At 40.9% G+C, this 13,783-nt stretch overlaps 1 protein-coding gene across 14 annotated transcripts in view; it reads left to right on the top strand.

The window, feature by feature from the left end:
* The window catches only part of MACROD2 (mono-ADP ribosylhydrolase 2), an 869,250-nt gene that overhangs the window by 783,982 nt on the left and 71,485 nt on the right, over positions 1 to 13,783 (top strand). For all 14 annotated transcript variants that reach the window (XM_065059857.1, XM_065059852.1, XM_065059851.1 and 11 more), the window contains one exon: positions 11,027 to 11,068. In XM_065059857.1, coding sequence (XP_064915929.1) covers positions 11,027 to 11,068 — 42 coding nt within the window. The remainder of the gene's footprint in view (positions 1 to 11,026; positions 11,069 to 13,783) is intronic.

Genomic DNA, 13,783 nt, shown 5'->3' with positions numbered 1-13,783 from the left:
CAAGTGCTTGAGTTAGTCAAGTGATAATGAAATGAAGCTAGAGTTACACCTCAGTGCATTAGAGTAAGTGGAATATAGATATAGGGAAATTGTTCCATTAGTTGAACATATCATTAGGCCTGTTTTGCGAGTGGAATGCCAGAAAAATTAGTCGAGTAATAGTACTGGTATTAAGACAACTGCCAAGAGCCTTGTCATTTGCAAACTTTAAATATATAGGAGGAAGATATAGACTTCTAAGTAATTTCATGTCTTAGGAGCAAAGCTGTTCAGTAACAGACCAGTTGTCACAGTCTCAGCATTTCTGATTTAATCTTGGTAATCAGTAGCCTGTACAGAACCCGAGCCAAAGCCAGGGTGCTGCACTGGGGAGCACCACTTAATCTTTAACTCAGACTTAGGATCTCATCCTAGTGGTCATCTAGAAAAGCACTGGTTCAGAAAGTAAAGGGTCCTGCTCCACGCAGAATTTTCTGTTTAACCGCTGGGGTTTTTGCTGAGGAGTTTTTGTATGTCCTGATAGAAAAAGAGCAAGGATGGAAGACTGTTTTGGTAGAACAACCAACCGTCGGTGCTGAAGATGGATCACTGTTTAAACACTGGTTTTTTTTCTCCTTACCAGTTGAGTCGTATCTCTTAGTGGAACGAGATAGCCCAGACATTCTCCCTTCAGCTGTGTTGGGAAATTCTCTCTGCTTAATCCAAGGGAATGTCTTGCTACATATCTTTCAGGCAAATAAAATATCCTTGCCTGCAGTTCTGGCTCAGATGTGTAGTTCTTACATTGCTGGATTCATTGCTACTAGTATTATCAGTGAGCTTTCCAGGAAAGGAGCTGATGCTCATACCATTTTTTCTCTGCGAATTCATAATTTCTTCTAACAGAACTCTGCATGGAGCTTAGGTACCAGGCATTACTTATATTACTAAATATATGTGTTTATAAGACTGACCAGGAAATGGTATAAAAACAGTCTCCCTTGGAAAGCTAGATTTGCCAACATTTACCTTGCAGTGATACGCACTTCTAGGATACTGTTTGTAGGAGTAAAATAAATTAAGGGTATTTGTAAACAGTCGCCAGCTGGAGGCAAAGATACCTTTTTTTTCTTTCTCCTGTATACTGTGTGTACCCAGCTACATAATAAGTCAGACAGATAATCTTGAAAGGACCTTTGACAAATGCTTATTTTTCATTGTGGCTGTTGTATATTATGAAAAGTTTATCTTAAATTGTAATGCTTAAAGTGTTTTTAGACCTACCACCTGTTATCAGTGGATTGGAGAGGGAAATAATTTTTTCTGAAAATGTTCTTTGGCCAAAAATAATGTTATAAAGTGTACGTACTGTGGAGCTGCAGCATTCAAGGTTATATTACATTCTTACTACTTTAAACAGAATAACAAAATTACTTCACTAAAACATTGCTAAAATTGTTAGAGAGAAGACAGGTTTGAACTTTTATTAGACCAATTGATAGATAGAAGATGCAAGCTTTTAGCCTCCATGTCCTTTCAGATCTAACGAAAGGATGCTGAGCCCAAGACCTTGTTCTTGGTTTTGGTTTTTTTTGAGGCATATTAGTTGTGTTAGGAAAAAGAGAGAGAAATTGCTTCATTTTGAAAAAAATTTCTCTCCCTTCTATTCCAGGTTATGACATTTAATGCATTTTTTTTGCTTTTATCTTGGATGGCGAAAATGCTGTCCCCCCATACCCAAAACATATGGATAAGAGCTACTGTCTTACATTAATACTCCTGTTACTTCAGGAGGATGCACAGCATCCTCGTTGTGCATAAACGTGCAAATATATTACAATTGCAGAGGAAATTCATTGTTAAGAGATCTACCAGGCTCGGAATCAAATTGGAAACTGTAAATGGCTGAGTGAAGGGCTTTGTATTAAAAAGGTAGATCCCTGCACTAATACGTGAGTGAACTCCAAAGCAGAGATTGTAATTTCTGTACTGGCATGGAGAAGCATCGCCCTCTCCCCTTGATATGGCAGACTTCACTGGGGCTAAAGCGGTCTTCAGTGTGAGCAAAGGAATCATAAGTTAGACCTTAGTAACTAATCCTGTATCAAATGGGTAATTCGCTTGATAAATTTAGCCTCTCTATTTGCATTTGCAGTGTTCATGAGCCGATTCGTTTCCTTAATTCATCACCTGAATGTATTCCACAAAATATTTTTCATTGGCTTTATTTTACTAGGTGGATAGGTGCCAAGCAGTTTACTGGAAGTACCCGGTATCCTTTGCCTGAGATTTCACCTGGGTAGTGATTTGCCTCATAAATCATGAGGCTCTGTTTTTTCTGATTGGTTCAGGCAGGTGTGCAAAGGCCACCGGGGCCCTCCAGCAATACAAGTTAGGGAGTAAGATTTGGGGAATTTGAAATCCCTTTGTCCTTCTTGTCCTGATCAGTGAGGGCCATCCTGAAGGTTTTGGTTGCAAGTACTTTTCCCGTCCCCACACAGAATTTTCAGGTTGTCATGTTCACAGCTGATAACCGCCTGTGTGTTTTCACAGGTTTAAAGTAGAGGCAGTCAAACTGTCATCTCATTTTCTTTGCTGCTTTCCCTCACAAAGCTTCCAAGACCCTGTGTATGAGCTGGGTCCTTGCTGATGACACGGAGCCTAAATCTGTGACCTGATACCTGCTGTGGGTACATGAGCACGTCTGGGGCTGAGCAGAAGCTGGGACAGAGCTGGAGTGACCGGTCACAGCAGCGGCAGATTGGGACGTGGTGTCACAGTCTTTGGTCTGTGCCCTGGCTGTGGGCAGGATCATCTGCAGCCCGGGCCTGTTTGCTGGAAGGAGCCCAATGAGTTTCGCTTCCCTGATGCCACAGCTCTGATGGAGCTGGTGTCCCTGTTGTTGTGTTGGGTGCTCAGGGGACTCTGGCTTCTCTGGCTTGTGAAACTCTTGACTTGTCACTCGAAGGTCCTGCTTGCCTCTTCAGGTGGTGAATGTGCAATGAGATGGGTGCATGACCATGCATCACTTTCCCAGGGCTGTGTGAGCCTGCCAGGGTACCACTCGGTCTTTATGCATTCACAGCCATTTGGCATGCTCTGGACTTCATGCCAGCATGTAATGTTCCCCCCAAATGAGAAATCTTGGAGGGAGTCTTGTGTACAGGCAGAGACAAGTGAGTTTTTCAGTGGGTGGAAGGCAGCAGTGGTTTTGGAGAAGCTATGACACACTGACAATTTCACGTGGGTGTGAAATATGCACTTGCACTCTTTCGAGCTGTCTTTGTATTGGAGGATGTCATCTTCAGATGGCTTCTGCAAGACCCCTCGCTGAAGGACTTAATTCAAAAGAGCTGGAGAGAAGCAGGGCCCTGCTGTTTCGCATGATGGTTCCTTGTCCCCCAGTAGTGGAGGGTTCAGAGGAAGCACCAACTATATGGGGGAGCTGGAGAAGCCTCTGCCCCAGAACAGGATGCTGGTTTTGCTCTAGTTCTCTCTCACAGCACCTACAGATCCTGATAAGGTACACTCCAATGTAAACAGGATGCTATAAAAATTGTTCTCAATCCAGAAGTTTACTCTAGCCATAACGCTTAAAATATCTGTCCATTTCAAAATGTGTCTGAAACAGTTTACCTCATAAAATCTCAAGCTAACTGCAAGCTAATGGTGTTTGTAAAACTGTAAACCAAATTTTTTCTATGGCTTTTTGTCTTCATTTGCTGTAGCAATGACTGTGCCAGTCCTACCACTCATTGACCCCTTTTGCCAGCATCTCAGTGTGGTGCAGGAGGATGAACAAGAAGCAGCTCAGGAGTGGTGTCTGGGAGACAGAATCTGTAATTAATGGCTCAGATACTATTTTTAGGATCTTAGACATGCAGACCCAAGGCAGGTTTCTAACACCTTCTAACATGGCAGTGGGTTTCCAGTATCTAATAAAAAGTTAATGGGCAGTTTTCTGCTTTAGTTTGAACCATAATAAAACTTCCTGCTACAATCACTTCTGCATTATTTCCTGGCTGACTGCTGACAGGGCATTGCTCTAGCCTTTGGCTGTGTGTTGCAAGTATGGCTCAGCTCAAAATCTGTGCTTGGGTCTTCTGCTTGTACATGGTTTGACAGAGGCTCGTGATATTGATGTTGGTCTCTTCTCCCAAGTAGCAAGTGACAGGACAAGAGGAAATGGCCTCAAGTTGCACCAGGGGAGGTATAGATTGGATATTAGGAAAAAAATTGTCAGATAAAAGGTGGTCAGGCACTGGAACAGGCTGCCCAGGGAAGTGGTGGAGTCACCATCCCTGGAGGGGTTTAAAAGGCATTTAGATGAGGTTCTTAGGGGCATGGTTTAGTGCCAGAGTTAGGCTGTGGTTGGACTCGAGGATCCTGAGGGTCTCTTCCAACTGAAATGATTCTATGATTGTGTGGAAAATTGTTTGCTTCCTCATTCCTGATAACAGCAATGACACTTCCTGGAGCAGGGTCTGGACAGATAATGGGACCATAACCTACTGAAGTGCTGTTGCCAGTAGTATTTTCCTTACTAAATGGAGTGTTCTCTTCTTTGCTCCAGTAGTATCTTGTGGACATTTTCCTTGTCTCCTTTTGTGAAGCTGACAGTGGAGCCTGCAGTCAATCCGGTAATCACAGGAAATGTCTGTTTCTCTGTATGTGTCCACTCACTCAAATCCCTGAGCTCTCCAGCTCCGGGAAGACACCTGGATAAGGGCTGTGTTGAAACAATGATGTGGCAGGCGATGAGGATGCCCTTGAAGGCACAGCGGTCATGCAGATGCAAGGACCAGGCTGCTGCTTGATGAGTGCAGTAATTAGAAAGGTGAATATGGAGCAATTATTTACCATCTCTTGTAACAGAAGAAGTGCAAGGTGTCCCAGGAAATGATGAATCGGAACGAAAACAAGCAAAAGGAAGTAATTTTTCACCCAACACATAGTTAGGATGTAAGAATGCTTGCTATGAGGTGCTGCGGAGCCTGCGGGTCTTAAATATAGTTAAAAAGAGGATTATCCCAACCAACAGAGGACTGGTCCAACAGTGGCTGTTAATCACCATGGTCTATATGTAATAGGCTCAGGGAGAGACCGGTAGGGAAATGTGTTGCTGTTCTGTTCTGTACTCTGTCCTTCACACACAGATGCCTGGCACCAGAAGGTGAACAAGCAGAAGCTTTTTCTGTATAATATCTTACATGAATACATCTTTGATCAGGGATCTTTTCTTCCTGCTGTGTTGCATCTCATGGCATCCCACGTAAAGCGTTCCAAATGCATTTTATGTCACATTCAAAAATATCCTGTCCTCTCTGGTCACTGACACTGAGTCACTTTGTGTGCTTGAGTGCTTCTAATTGCAAAGGATGCAGTTAAATTTGTGTTTGTCTCATTTGATTGCCTCTGCCTTAAGTTACTGATGAGATTTTGTTAGAAGGTTGTATTTAGAAACGTGTCACCACATGCAAAACATACCATTTTGTGTGTGACTATTACATTAGCATACATGTGGGTGAGAAATCCACTTTAGCACTTGTGTAAACAAAACTCAGGTTTTTTCAGTATTTTAGAACAGGGAGGAAATAAGGAGTTTTTGCAATAGGTTCTTTTCAAAAAACTGATGTGTACTTTCCCAAGGAGTGCCTCATTCCTTTTGTGTAAGGTAGAAGCATCTGGGAAATAGAAATCCAAATCTGATCCTGGCTGTGAGCACCATTTCCTGCACTGGAACAATGTTGTCCAGTTGACTCGCAGTGGGAATGGCAGCTACCGCGTAGCCTTTATATGCAGCTGAGGCTCGTACGGGTATATGTATTTTACAGCAGATCAAGTGATACGGTACATAAAAGAAGCCATCTATGCAGTGACAAAAAAAAAACAACCAGTGCCTAACTTCTTAGGAGGCTGGTACTAAGGGTTTCTATTTGATACGGCTTCAAAAGCTACAAACACATTTTACATTCACTGAGACTCTGGTGTTGTGGGACTGGTGTAACTAAGCAACGCGGGAAGAAAAACCGCACCAGTGCTGCAGTGAGGCCAGGATGTGCAGAGTGTATCGGTGGAAGTTTCTTTATAAGCAGACTAAAAAGTTTGATTACGCTTGCTTAGTGGCAGATGGAGGTTTATATAGTGCCTATTGCTCTGTATGAGGATGGCATGATTAAAAGATACAAATGTTCAGAGCCAAAACATGTCCTATTTCCTCTTCCAAAGCAGAAGTATGTACTTTTTTGTTAAGGATCTTTTTGTTTTACCTTTTTATTTTTTGCTTCTTCCTCTTAAAAGCACTGAGGATGAGGGAAAGCTTTATGGAAAATACACATTTTTACAAGTAGAGGCAAGAGTCAGGCCTGGGTTTCGTTGATCTCATCTGGCAGAGATTTCCAAATCTGCTTTTTCTCCAAGAAAATGTTCCCTTTTTCAGTGCTATTGGTCAGTCTGTTATATTCTTCTGGTGGAGAACTGAGTTGGAGGGATCAGAACAACCCAAATTGTTCATGAGCTTCTAGGTTATTGTAAGCTTCATATGTACGTTTGGGCTTCATCAGACACCAGGGTGTTCTCATGTGTTTTACTATGCTACAAAACATTGACTCTTTTATGTTGAGATGGAGATAGAGCCTGTATACTATTGTGGAGCTTCTGTTGGGTAGCAGCAATGGCCATAAGCAATCAAAACCAAGTTATTTTTTCAATTACTAAGTGTTGAAAAGAGACATGAGACACGTGATTATAAAGCTCCTTAAGGATAGTAAGATGATCATGTATGTAGGTGGGTGAAGCTTTGCGACAAAGTTTCAGAAAGACAAGTGCAGCAGAGAGAAATTTGGAAACTGAGAACACACTTGGTTCTGGAAACCTGGTATTATCATGGTTTAGACCGTTTGTATCAGGCAGGTGCCCTGGCCCACGCTGCTGCCCACTAGCAGGTTGGACAAGAGAAGCTTTTCATTTGAACAAGCAGAGACTGCCCTGAAATGGGATCAGTTTTCCTCAATGTTGTGAGACTTGTGCTGCACATCTTCTGCTGTTCTAGTGAAAACTGTGCAGGCAGATCATGGAATACCTGCTGGGCAAATCCTTGACCGCAGGAACTTTTTCAGCTGGACTCCTTGTCTTTGTATAGCAAACAAGCTCAACGGGATGACTGCAGCTTTTAGTGCTGAAAGGTTTTATGGGGTTTTTTTTGGGGTTGGTGTGTTTTTGAGTCATCAGCAGCATGATCACCAACCTGTGTCTTCAGCCTCCTGTACAGCTCTGCCCACCTTGTTGCTCTGTTTGCCGGTGTGTGTGTGTGTGTGTGCACACCGAGGGGAGTTCAGTCCATCCTCACCAACCCCTTCCAGACCCTCCTGGGGGTATGTTCACTACACAGAGCCACGCGTGCAAGGAGGAGCAGACCGAGACACACGGGTTGGCTGGAAATAAGGAAATGTCCCTAAATTAGGAAGCGGCAGCAATGCTGAGGAAAGGAATGAATCCTGAAGGATGAGACGAGGCAGCTGAGGAGAGGTTAGAGGAGGAAGGCAGGGGGGAGCCAGCAGTGTGCGGTGCCCGGGCTCTGAACGCAGAGGAAAGAGCAGCCTCCTGCTCTCCTGTAAGAGCTTTTCAATGCCTGCACAGTTAAAAATAAAAGGTGTTTGTACAGCGTTGAGTCTCGGCATGCTAGCGTGAAGAAGAATGCAAATAGAAGCGTGAGCAACAAGGTGGAGGCGGTTTAATGGCTTTGGGGATTAGCAGCGGTATTTAGAGCCTTTCACCTCTCTGTTCCTAACATAAATCTTAACGCAGATTGATGGTTTTAGCCATCTGGCTTGTGTATGCTTGTATGCAATGACTAGTGAGATAGAGAAAGAACCTGACCAGCAAGGTAAAAGAAGAAACAAAAAAAGGTATATGACAGAAGGCGGCATTTTCTTCTCCATAGCAGTAAGAGCAGGTATGGTGCAATTACTCAGTTTCACAGGGCTCAGCACGTTACAAGAGAGAGAGGAATAAAGAGTAACAGGCATCACTTAGTGCATGACTCTACTATGAAGCCCTGACTTATGCAAATGTGTATGCTTTGAGCAACCTGGTGCCACATGCAAAGCTCTGTGATCTTCAGAGGTGCATTACAGGTGTTACCCCAGATTATATGAGAGTTAGACGGCGAGTTTCAATCATATGTTGACTCTCAACTGTAGGTTATTTTATACTTCACTGGAAACACTTCTCCCATACATCACCCATCTGACTACCCTTATTTTGTATACTATGGTGCAGTTTATATGGTGTAAAATTTTGCACTTTTTACCATATCACACATTTTGGATTAGACGATTCCTTGTATCCTGAGCCTTCTAAAGACTGATGCGGGTTTTCTTGGGGCTGGGTTGACGATTGCAGGAGTCGTTGGTAGTTTTCCTCTCACTCCAGGTTGCAAGACACATCATTCCTCATTCCTGTTCCACCAAGGTCATCTTGGTAGAGCTTCCCAAAATCCAGGGCTTTAATAGGGAAGTCATGTGAGATGTTGCTGTTCTGCTTCTCCAGACAAGAGAGTAAATCAAGAGTGGGTATACGTGCACATACTATGGCGTGTTTTCCTAGTCAGTTATTTTTCAACAGCTCCTAAGTAAGGGGTGAGAGTTACAGAGGATCTCACTTCTGGTCTTTCAAATGGGGAAGTTTGGGCAAGAAATATGAATCATATGTCTTTAAAAAAATTACCTGCTGGTGACAAAGACGCACTCTTGGGTTCTTCCATGGTTTTACTAATTTGGCTTTGCGATTGACTGTGGTGCATATTTCAAACCAAAGCAAACCTCTAAGATGCAAATCTTGTAGGGTAAGAAAATGCACAGGGAATATTAAAAAACCAAAACAACCTGAGGTATTACAAATCTCATTTATACCAGTCTTTGCACTGATTTTGCTTTATATTAGGCATGTAGAGCTTCAGTAAAAAATATTTTTACTTGCTTTTACTTCTTCAGACCAAATAACCAAGAAACTGACTGTAATATCATTATTCTGGGTGGAAAGTGAATGAATTTTGGCTTTAGATTTCAAAACCACTGGTTTTTATCTCAAATAATTGATTTTGGCATGGAACCCTGACAGCTAAACATGGTGTTTTTCACTTCAGCCAACCACACCAAGGTCAGTGAAAGAGACTGCATTGTGTTTGACAGGGAGGCTCTTCTAGCAGATGCATTAATAATGTGAGAATAAGAATTATAGACACGGGAAGTGACTGGGGAGTGCTGTGTGCCAAAGTGGAAGTCAGATTTAGATCAATGTTGGGGTAGAATCTTCAAAGGCACCACAGTGACCTGGAGATGGTGTCACCAAGTGATTGGGAGCCCAATCTCCATTTTCAGAAATGGCATAAGGACTTCACTGCCTTTCAGCAAGACTTAAGTTCACTTTCCCAGGAAAAACATCCTTTAATTCACAATTAATTCACAAAAGCAGTCCTTGCCTCTTCATAATTATGTTGCATAATGACTTCACTACTTTTTAATAACATTAGATTTCTTGTCTGTGTCCATTATCACCATCTTAGAAGCTATTCTGTTGCTTTGGGAATTTCTTATTCCAAGTCACTTACAGAACTATAATTAAGAACTTTTGCAGAAGACCAGGTGATATATGCATGTTAAGCTATTATATTCTGCTGATTTAGTGTCAAGCCTTAGATTAATTTGAAATTTTGGCATGCTGGTTTCATTATAAACACTTCCATGGAAAGAACATGTTATTGGAAACTGAACAATTAATAATCTCTATGTTAAACAAATGTTTTTTGAATGATTTGCTGAAAAATGTCAGGACTCCAGTTGAAAATTCTGGCTCTGATGAAGTCAGTGGCAGAATTCCCATTGGATTTAACAAGATTTTTCATTTTCTCATCTCAAAAATGACTTGTCAAAACTCCTTAAAGTTTCTGTGTACAGATCTATATTTGTGTAGTAGGAGCCCATGTGCCATTCTGGTCTCTAAAAGCATTGTTTGCAGAATAAGGGGAAAGGAAGTAAAATGTGCAATGACTTTTTTCAGTCCTGATCCTTTGGGCCAGACTAAAACGTACTCAAGAGAAAGGGAACCTGCTGGTTTTTTGTGGCCTCTGTTATTAACCAGTTGCTCTATTTTCATGCTACTTAAAGTTTCGGGCTCCAAACCTTATGAAAGCAGAGCTTAATCTTCATAGTGTGTGTCACAGCATCTGGGTCTCAGTGGAGTTTATAGTGTAAAGATCTGACCCTGTAAATTAGCACCTAAATACTGCTGTTAGTTTCCATTGCCGTTGGTCATAGTATTGCAAAACTCTTTTAGGTTCAAATGGTGACCGTAATATCCACAAATGCAAGCTTGAAAGCTGTTAATTTTTGGACAGGCTTGCTGCAGAAGCTGCATGTGCCCAAATGCATTTAAAAGGGTATAAATGGAGTCAATATGAGTTAGAAACACGGTTGACATAAACTTCTACGGTCAGTGAGTTCTGCAGTACAAAATTCCTTTGTTACTAAGTGCATTTTTTGCAAAATGAATCTGCTTTCTTCATATATCATCTTAATAATTGCAAGTGTTCAATTCTTGGCAAGCACGAGCTTGGTCTTAAACCAAAGTCCTGTCTGGCAAATTTATATTAATAGTAACTTCTTTATGTGGTATGATTTCTGGATAAATAGTTCTCTGCTTAACATGGCCAGCTGTTCTGAGGAAAAAAGGCAAACTGAAACTTTATGAGTAAACCAAAAACTCTACTAGAAAAGAGAATTCCATTTCATTTTATACAAGTCAAAATTTGCAAATTCTTTACATATTATGCAGAATTCTCTTTATTCTCTGCATTTCCTGCATCTGGTAGTAACAGTCTAGTATCAAAACCTCCTTTTCCCATCTACTTCTAGGTTTCACTGCAAAATGCTAACTGGGAGCAGGCAAATGAAGACATGGGTGATTTGAAACATAGAATATTTCGTTTTAGATCTTTCCTGGTTCTCTTATTAATCATTTTCTTTCTTTTTTTTTTTTTTTTTGACAGATGATGCTAATGAAGAAGGGACTGAGCTGAGTGAAGAGAGAGGTGAGCAAACAATATTTTATGCTAAAATATATCACTTCTCCAAAGCATCAACCAAACTGAAAGAATTCTCGAAAGTATTTGCCTTGGTTGTGATAAGTAGTGCCAGTCATTTATTGTCAATGTTACAACAGTCATCTCTGGTTTTTAGCGTAACATAGGGTAAACTATCCCTGATAATACATAGTAAGAATGGCTGAGACTACCTTTTTAGTGCCATCATCTGTTATGAGCCTCTGAGTGCGTTTTCATTGCTATTTATTAATAACTAGTTGGAACATGAATGGGAAATAATTAAAATTCTGCAGTCCTTTGTCAGTATAGTAGTGTGAATACAGCAATTCTTGAATCAAATGCAATTCTGATTAGTAGCCATGATTTGTTTGCACCTAAAACAGAAGCAAAACTCTCCTGCAGACTCTTAAATACATTGAACTTGACTGGACAGTATTTTCAGAGGACTTTTGTCCTGGTCCTCCTAGTTTGCTTTGTTTTTAAAACAAGTATCAATGTTTATGGTTTGTGGATGGGTATAGACTTGAAATGGGAATGTTGGATAGGTGTAAAGGAAAGAAAAGCCTGAGGAACAAGAAAAGGAAAGTCAGAGGATTAGGTATCTCCCATCAGAAGACTTTTCCTAGTTTTTTTTTGTAGAGAGCTTCATCCATTTAACCTTCTTGATCAGCCTTTTGGTAACAGGCTTCCACCACGGCACCCGGTGTTACCTTCCTGCCGATCTTCACTTAGAGTTTCTCAGTGGACATCTCCTGTTCCATAAGATGTTTTTCTGCAGTCAAGCACCTCCTTTTATACACAGCATAGCTCCACTACTCTTCTGCTCTGCCTTCCCTTCCCAACCAGCCTGGTACCCACCCGTTACTGTGCACCAGGCGTGGGTACTGTGACCCTGATCCCATCATAGCCCAGTGCATGTGCGGGAACTCCCGGTTCTTTGTGGAAAGCTACAGGATCCAAAAGGAAAGCCACATAGAGAAAGGCAGAGATATCCCAGCCAGAAAACAGAGGGAAAACATTTTGAAGCGTTATGCTGGCTGCTTAAATCGGAAAGATTGTCCTAAAGACAAATCGATTACGATGATTTATGCAACCGTTTAATTAGCCTAGAAATTAGAAATACTTGAAGAATGGTGTATATGCATAGATGTGAAAACATGGATATACACAGATAGATACGTGTTACTCTGATAGATTAGTACATTCTTTTATGGCTGTTCTGGCCTGTTGATTTTATTACATATAATTATAATTATTTTTTGGTGTCAAGTTTACTGGATAGGAACATTCAGAAATTTTAACACAATTAGTGCGATTGATAGAGTTGTACACACATACATAAAAGTAGAAAAATAAAGACCGTCATTATACAACAAACATTTGCCAAAGATTATCCTACAGTTGAATTTGCAGTATTCATCTGACATTTCCAATTTCACTTTTTATAGTTATCATGGCATGTATACTTTTATAAGCCAAATTATTTTGCATTTTTTGTCTTGTTGCTTTTATGGAGATTATGCAAATTACTAAAAAAAAAAAACCCAAACTAAACAAAAAAACCCCCACAACATTTTAAATTAGAATTAAAAGTACATTTCAACTTAGTAGCTGCTTTCCTCTTTCTTGCCTTGTATCCTTCACAGGTTCATTAATTTAGGTGAAGCTACATAGCTGCTCTGGGAAATTATCACTGAATTAAGTCATTCAAGGAAGATATTTCCCTACTTGTCTCTTTGTGCATATGAGATGGGTGAGATCATAGCTTCTCTCACAGGGCTGCTTTTAGGGTGCTTTGAGCTTCCACAGCACGTACTTGCTTATTTCTTCATCACTTGGAGATATTTCGGGAATCAGTGCATTGATTGTCAGTATCTTTTTATATTTGCTCCAGCAGTGGGGCAGATATTCAAAAGTTTTGCCCTTTTGACCTCTTTGTATATGGACTTTTTAATGATTGCAGGATGCCTTCGTGGGAACTGTGAATACACATAATTACTGCATTGTGAGGAGTTTTCGTCTTTATACTCAGATTTTTATCAGTTTGAAGGATATCTGTTTTTTACTGTTCTAAGGAGAAAACAGAGTAGGAACTTCTAGTCACCACTTCAAGATATTAATTGAATAATCATTCTTCATTCCACTTGACTTCACGGGTCGTGACTCCAGCAGATGGAGTCAGCAGTTGGCACCAATATCGATGACCCTGTTTTTTTGAGCTGTCCATATCCAATCTGTTTTAGGGTTGTTTCTCCAATTCTTGTGCTTAAGGAAAAAAAAAAGGTTGAATTCCTGGAAAGCGTATGTTACAGACTACACACATGTAGGACCTTTTGCAGAGATTCAAATATTCTACATCTTACTTAAGTTCCTGTACCTCCAGTTTCCATTTACTACGTGTTCCGAGGGCCAATATCGAACCAAGAGAAAACACAAATGAGATGTAGACTCATTGTATCTGTACCAGTTTCTGTTTGAAGACTGTAGTAGGATGAAGTGGGGGTTATAGAATCCATCCTAATTTAAAGCTGGTGGCAAGAACTAGAGAAAAAAAAACCTGATCCTGGTCTGGTGTCAGCTGAAATCAATGAGAATCTGTCCATTGACTTCAGCACACACCAGATTAGGGCTTGGGAACAGCTAGAGCCTTAGCTGGGAGTAAAGAATAACAGATGACCAAATGTGTGTATTACTGAGTGATGG

This window comes from Columba livia, chromosome 3 (assembly GCF_036013475.1).
Source record: "Columba livia isolate bColLiv1 breed racing homer chromosome 3, bColLiv1.pat.W.v2, whole genome shotgun sequence".
Lineage (NCBI taxonomy): Eukaryota > Metazoa > Chordata > Aves > Columbiformes > Columbidae > Columba > Columba livia.
The sequence above is the reverse complement of the archived record's forward strand: the minus strand, read 5'-3'. Positions and strand labels throughout refer to the sequence as shown.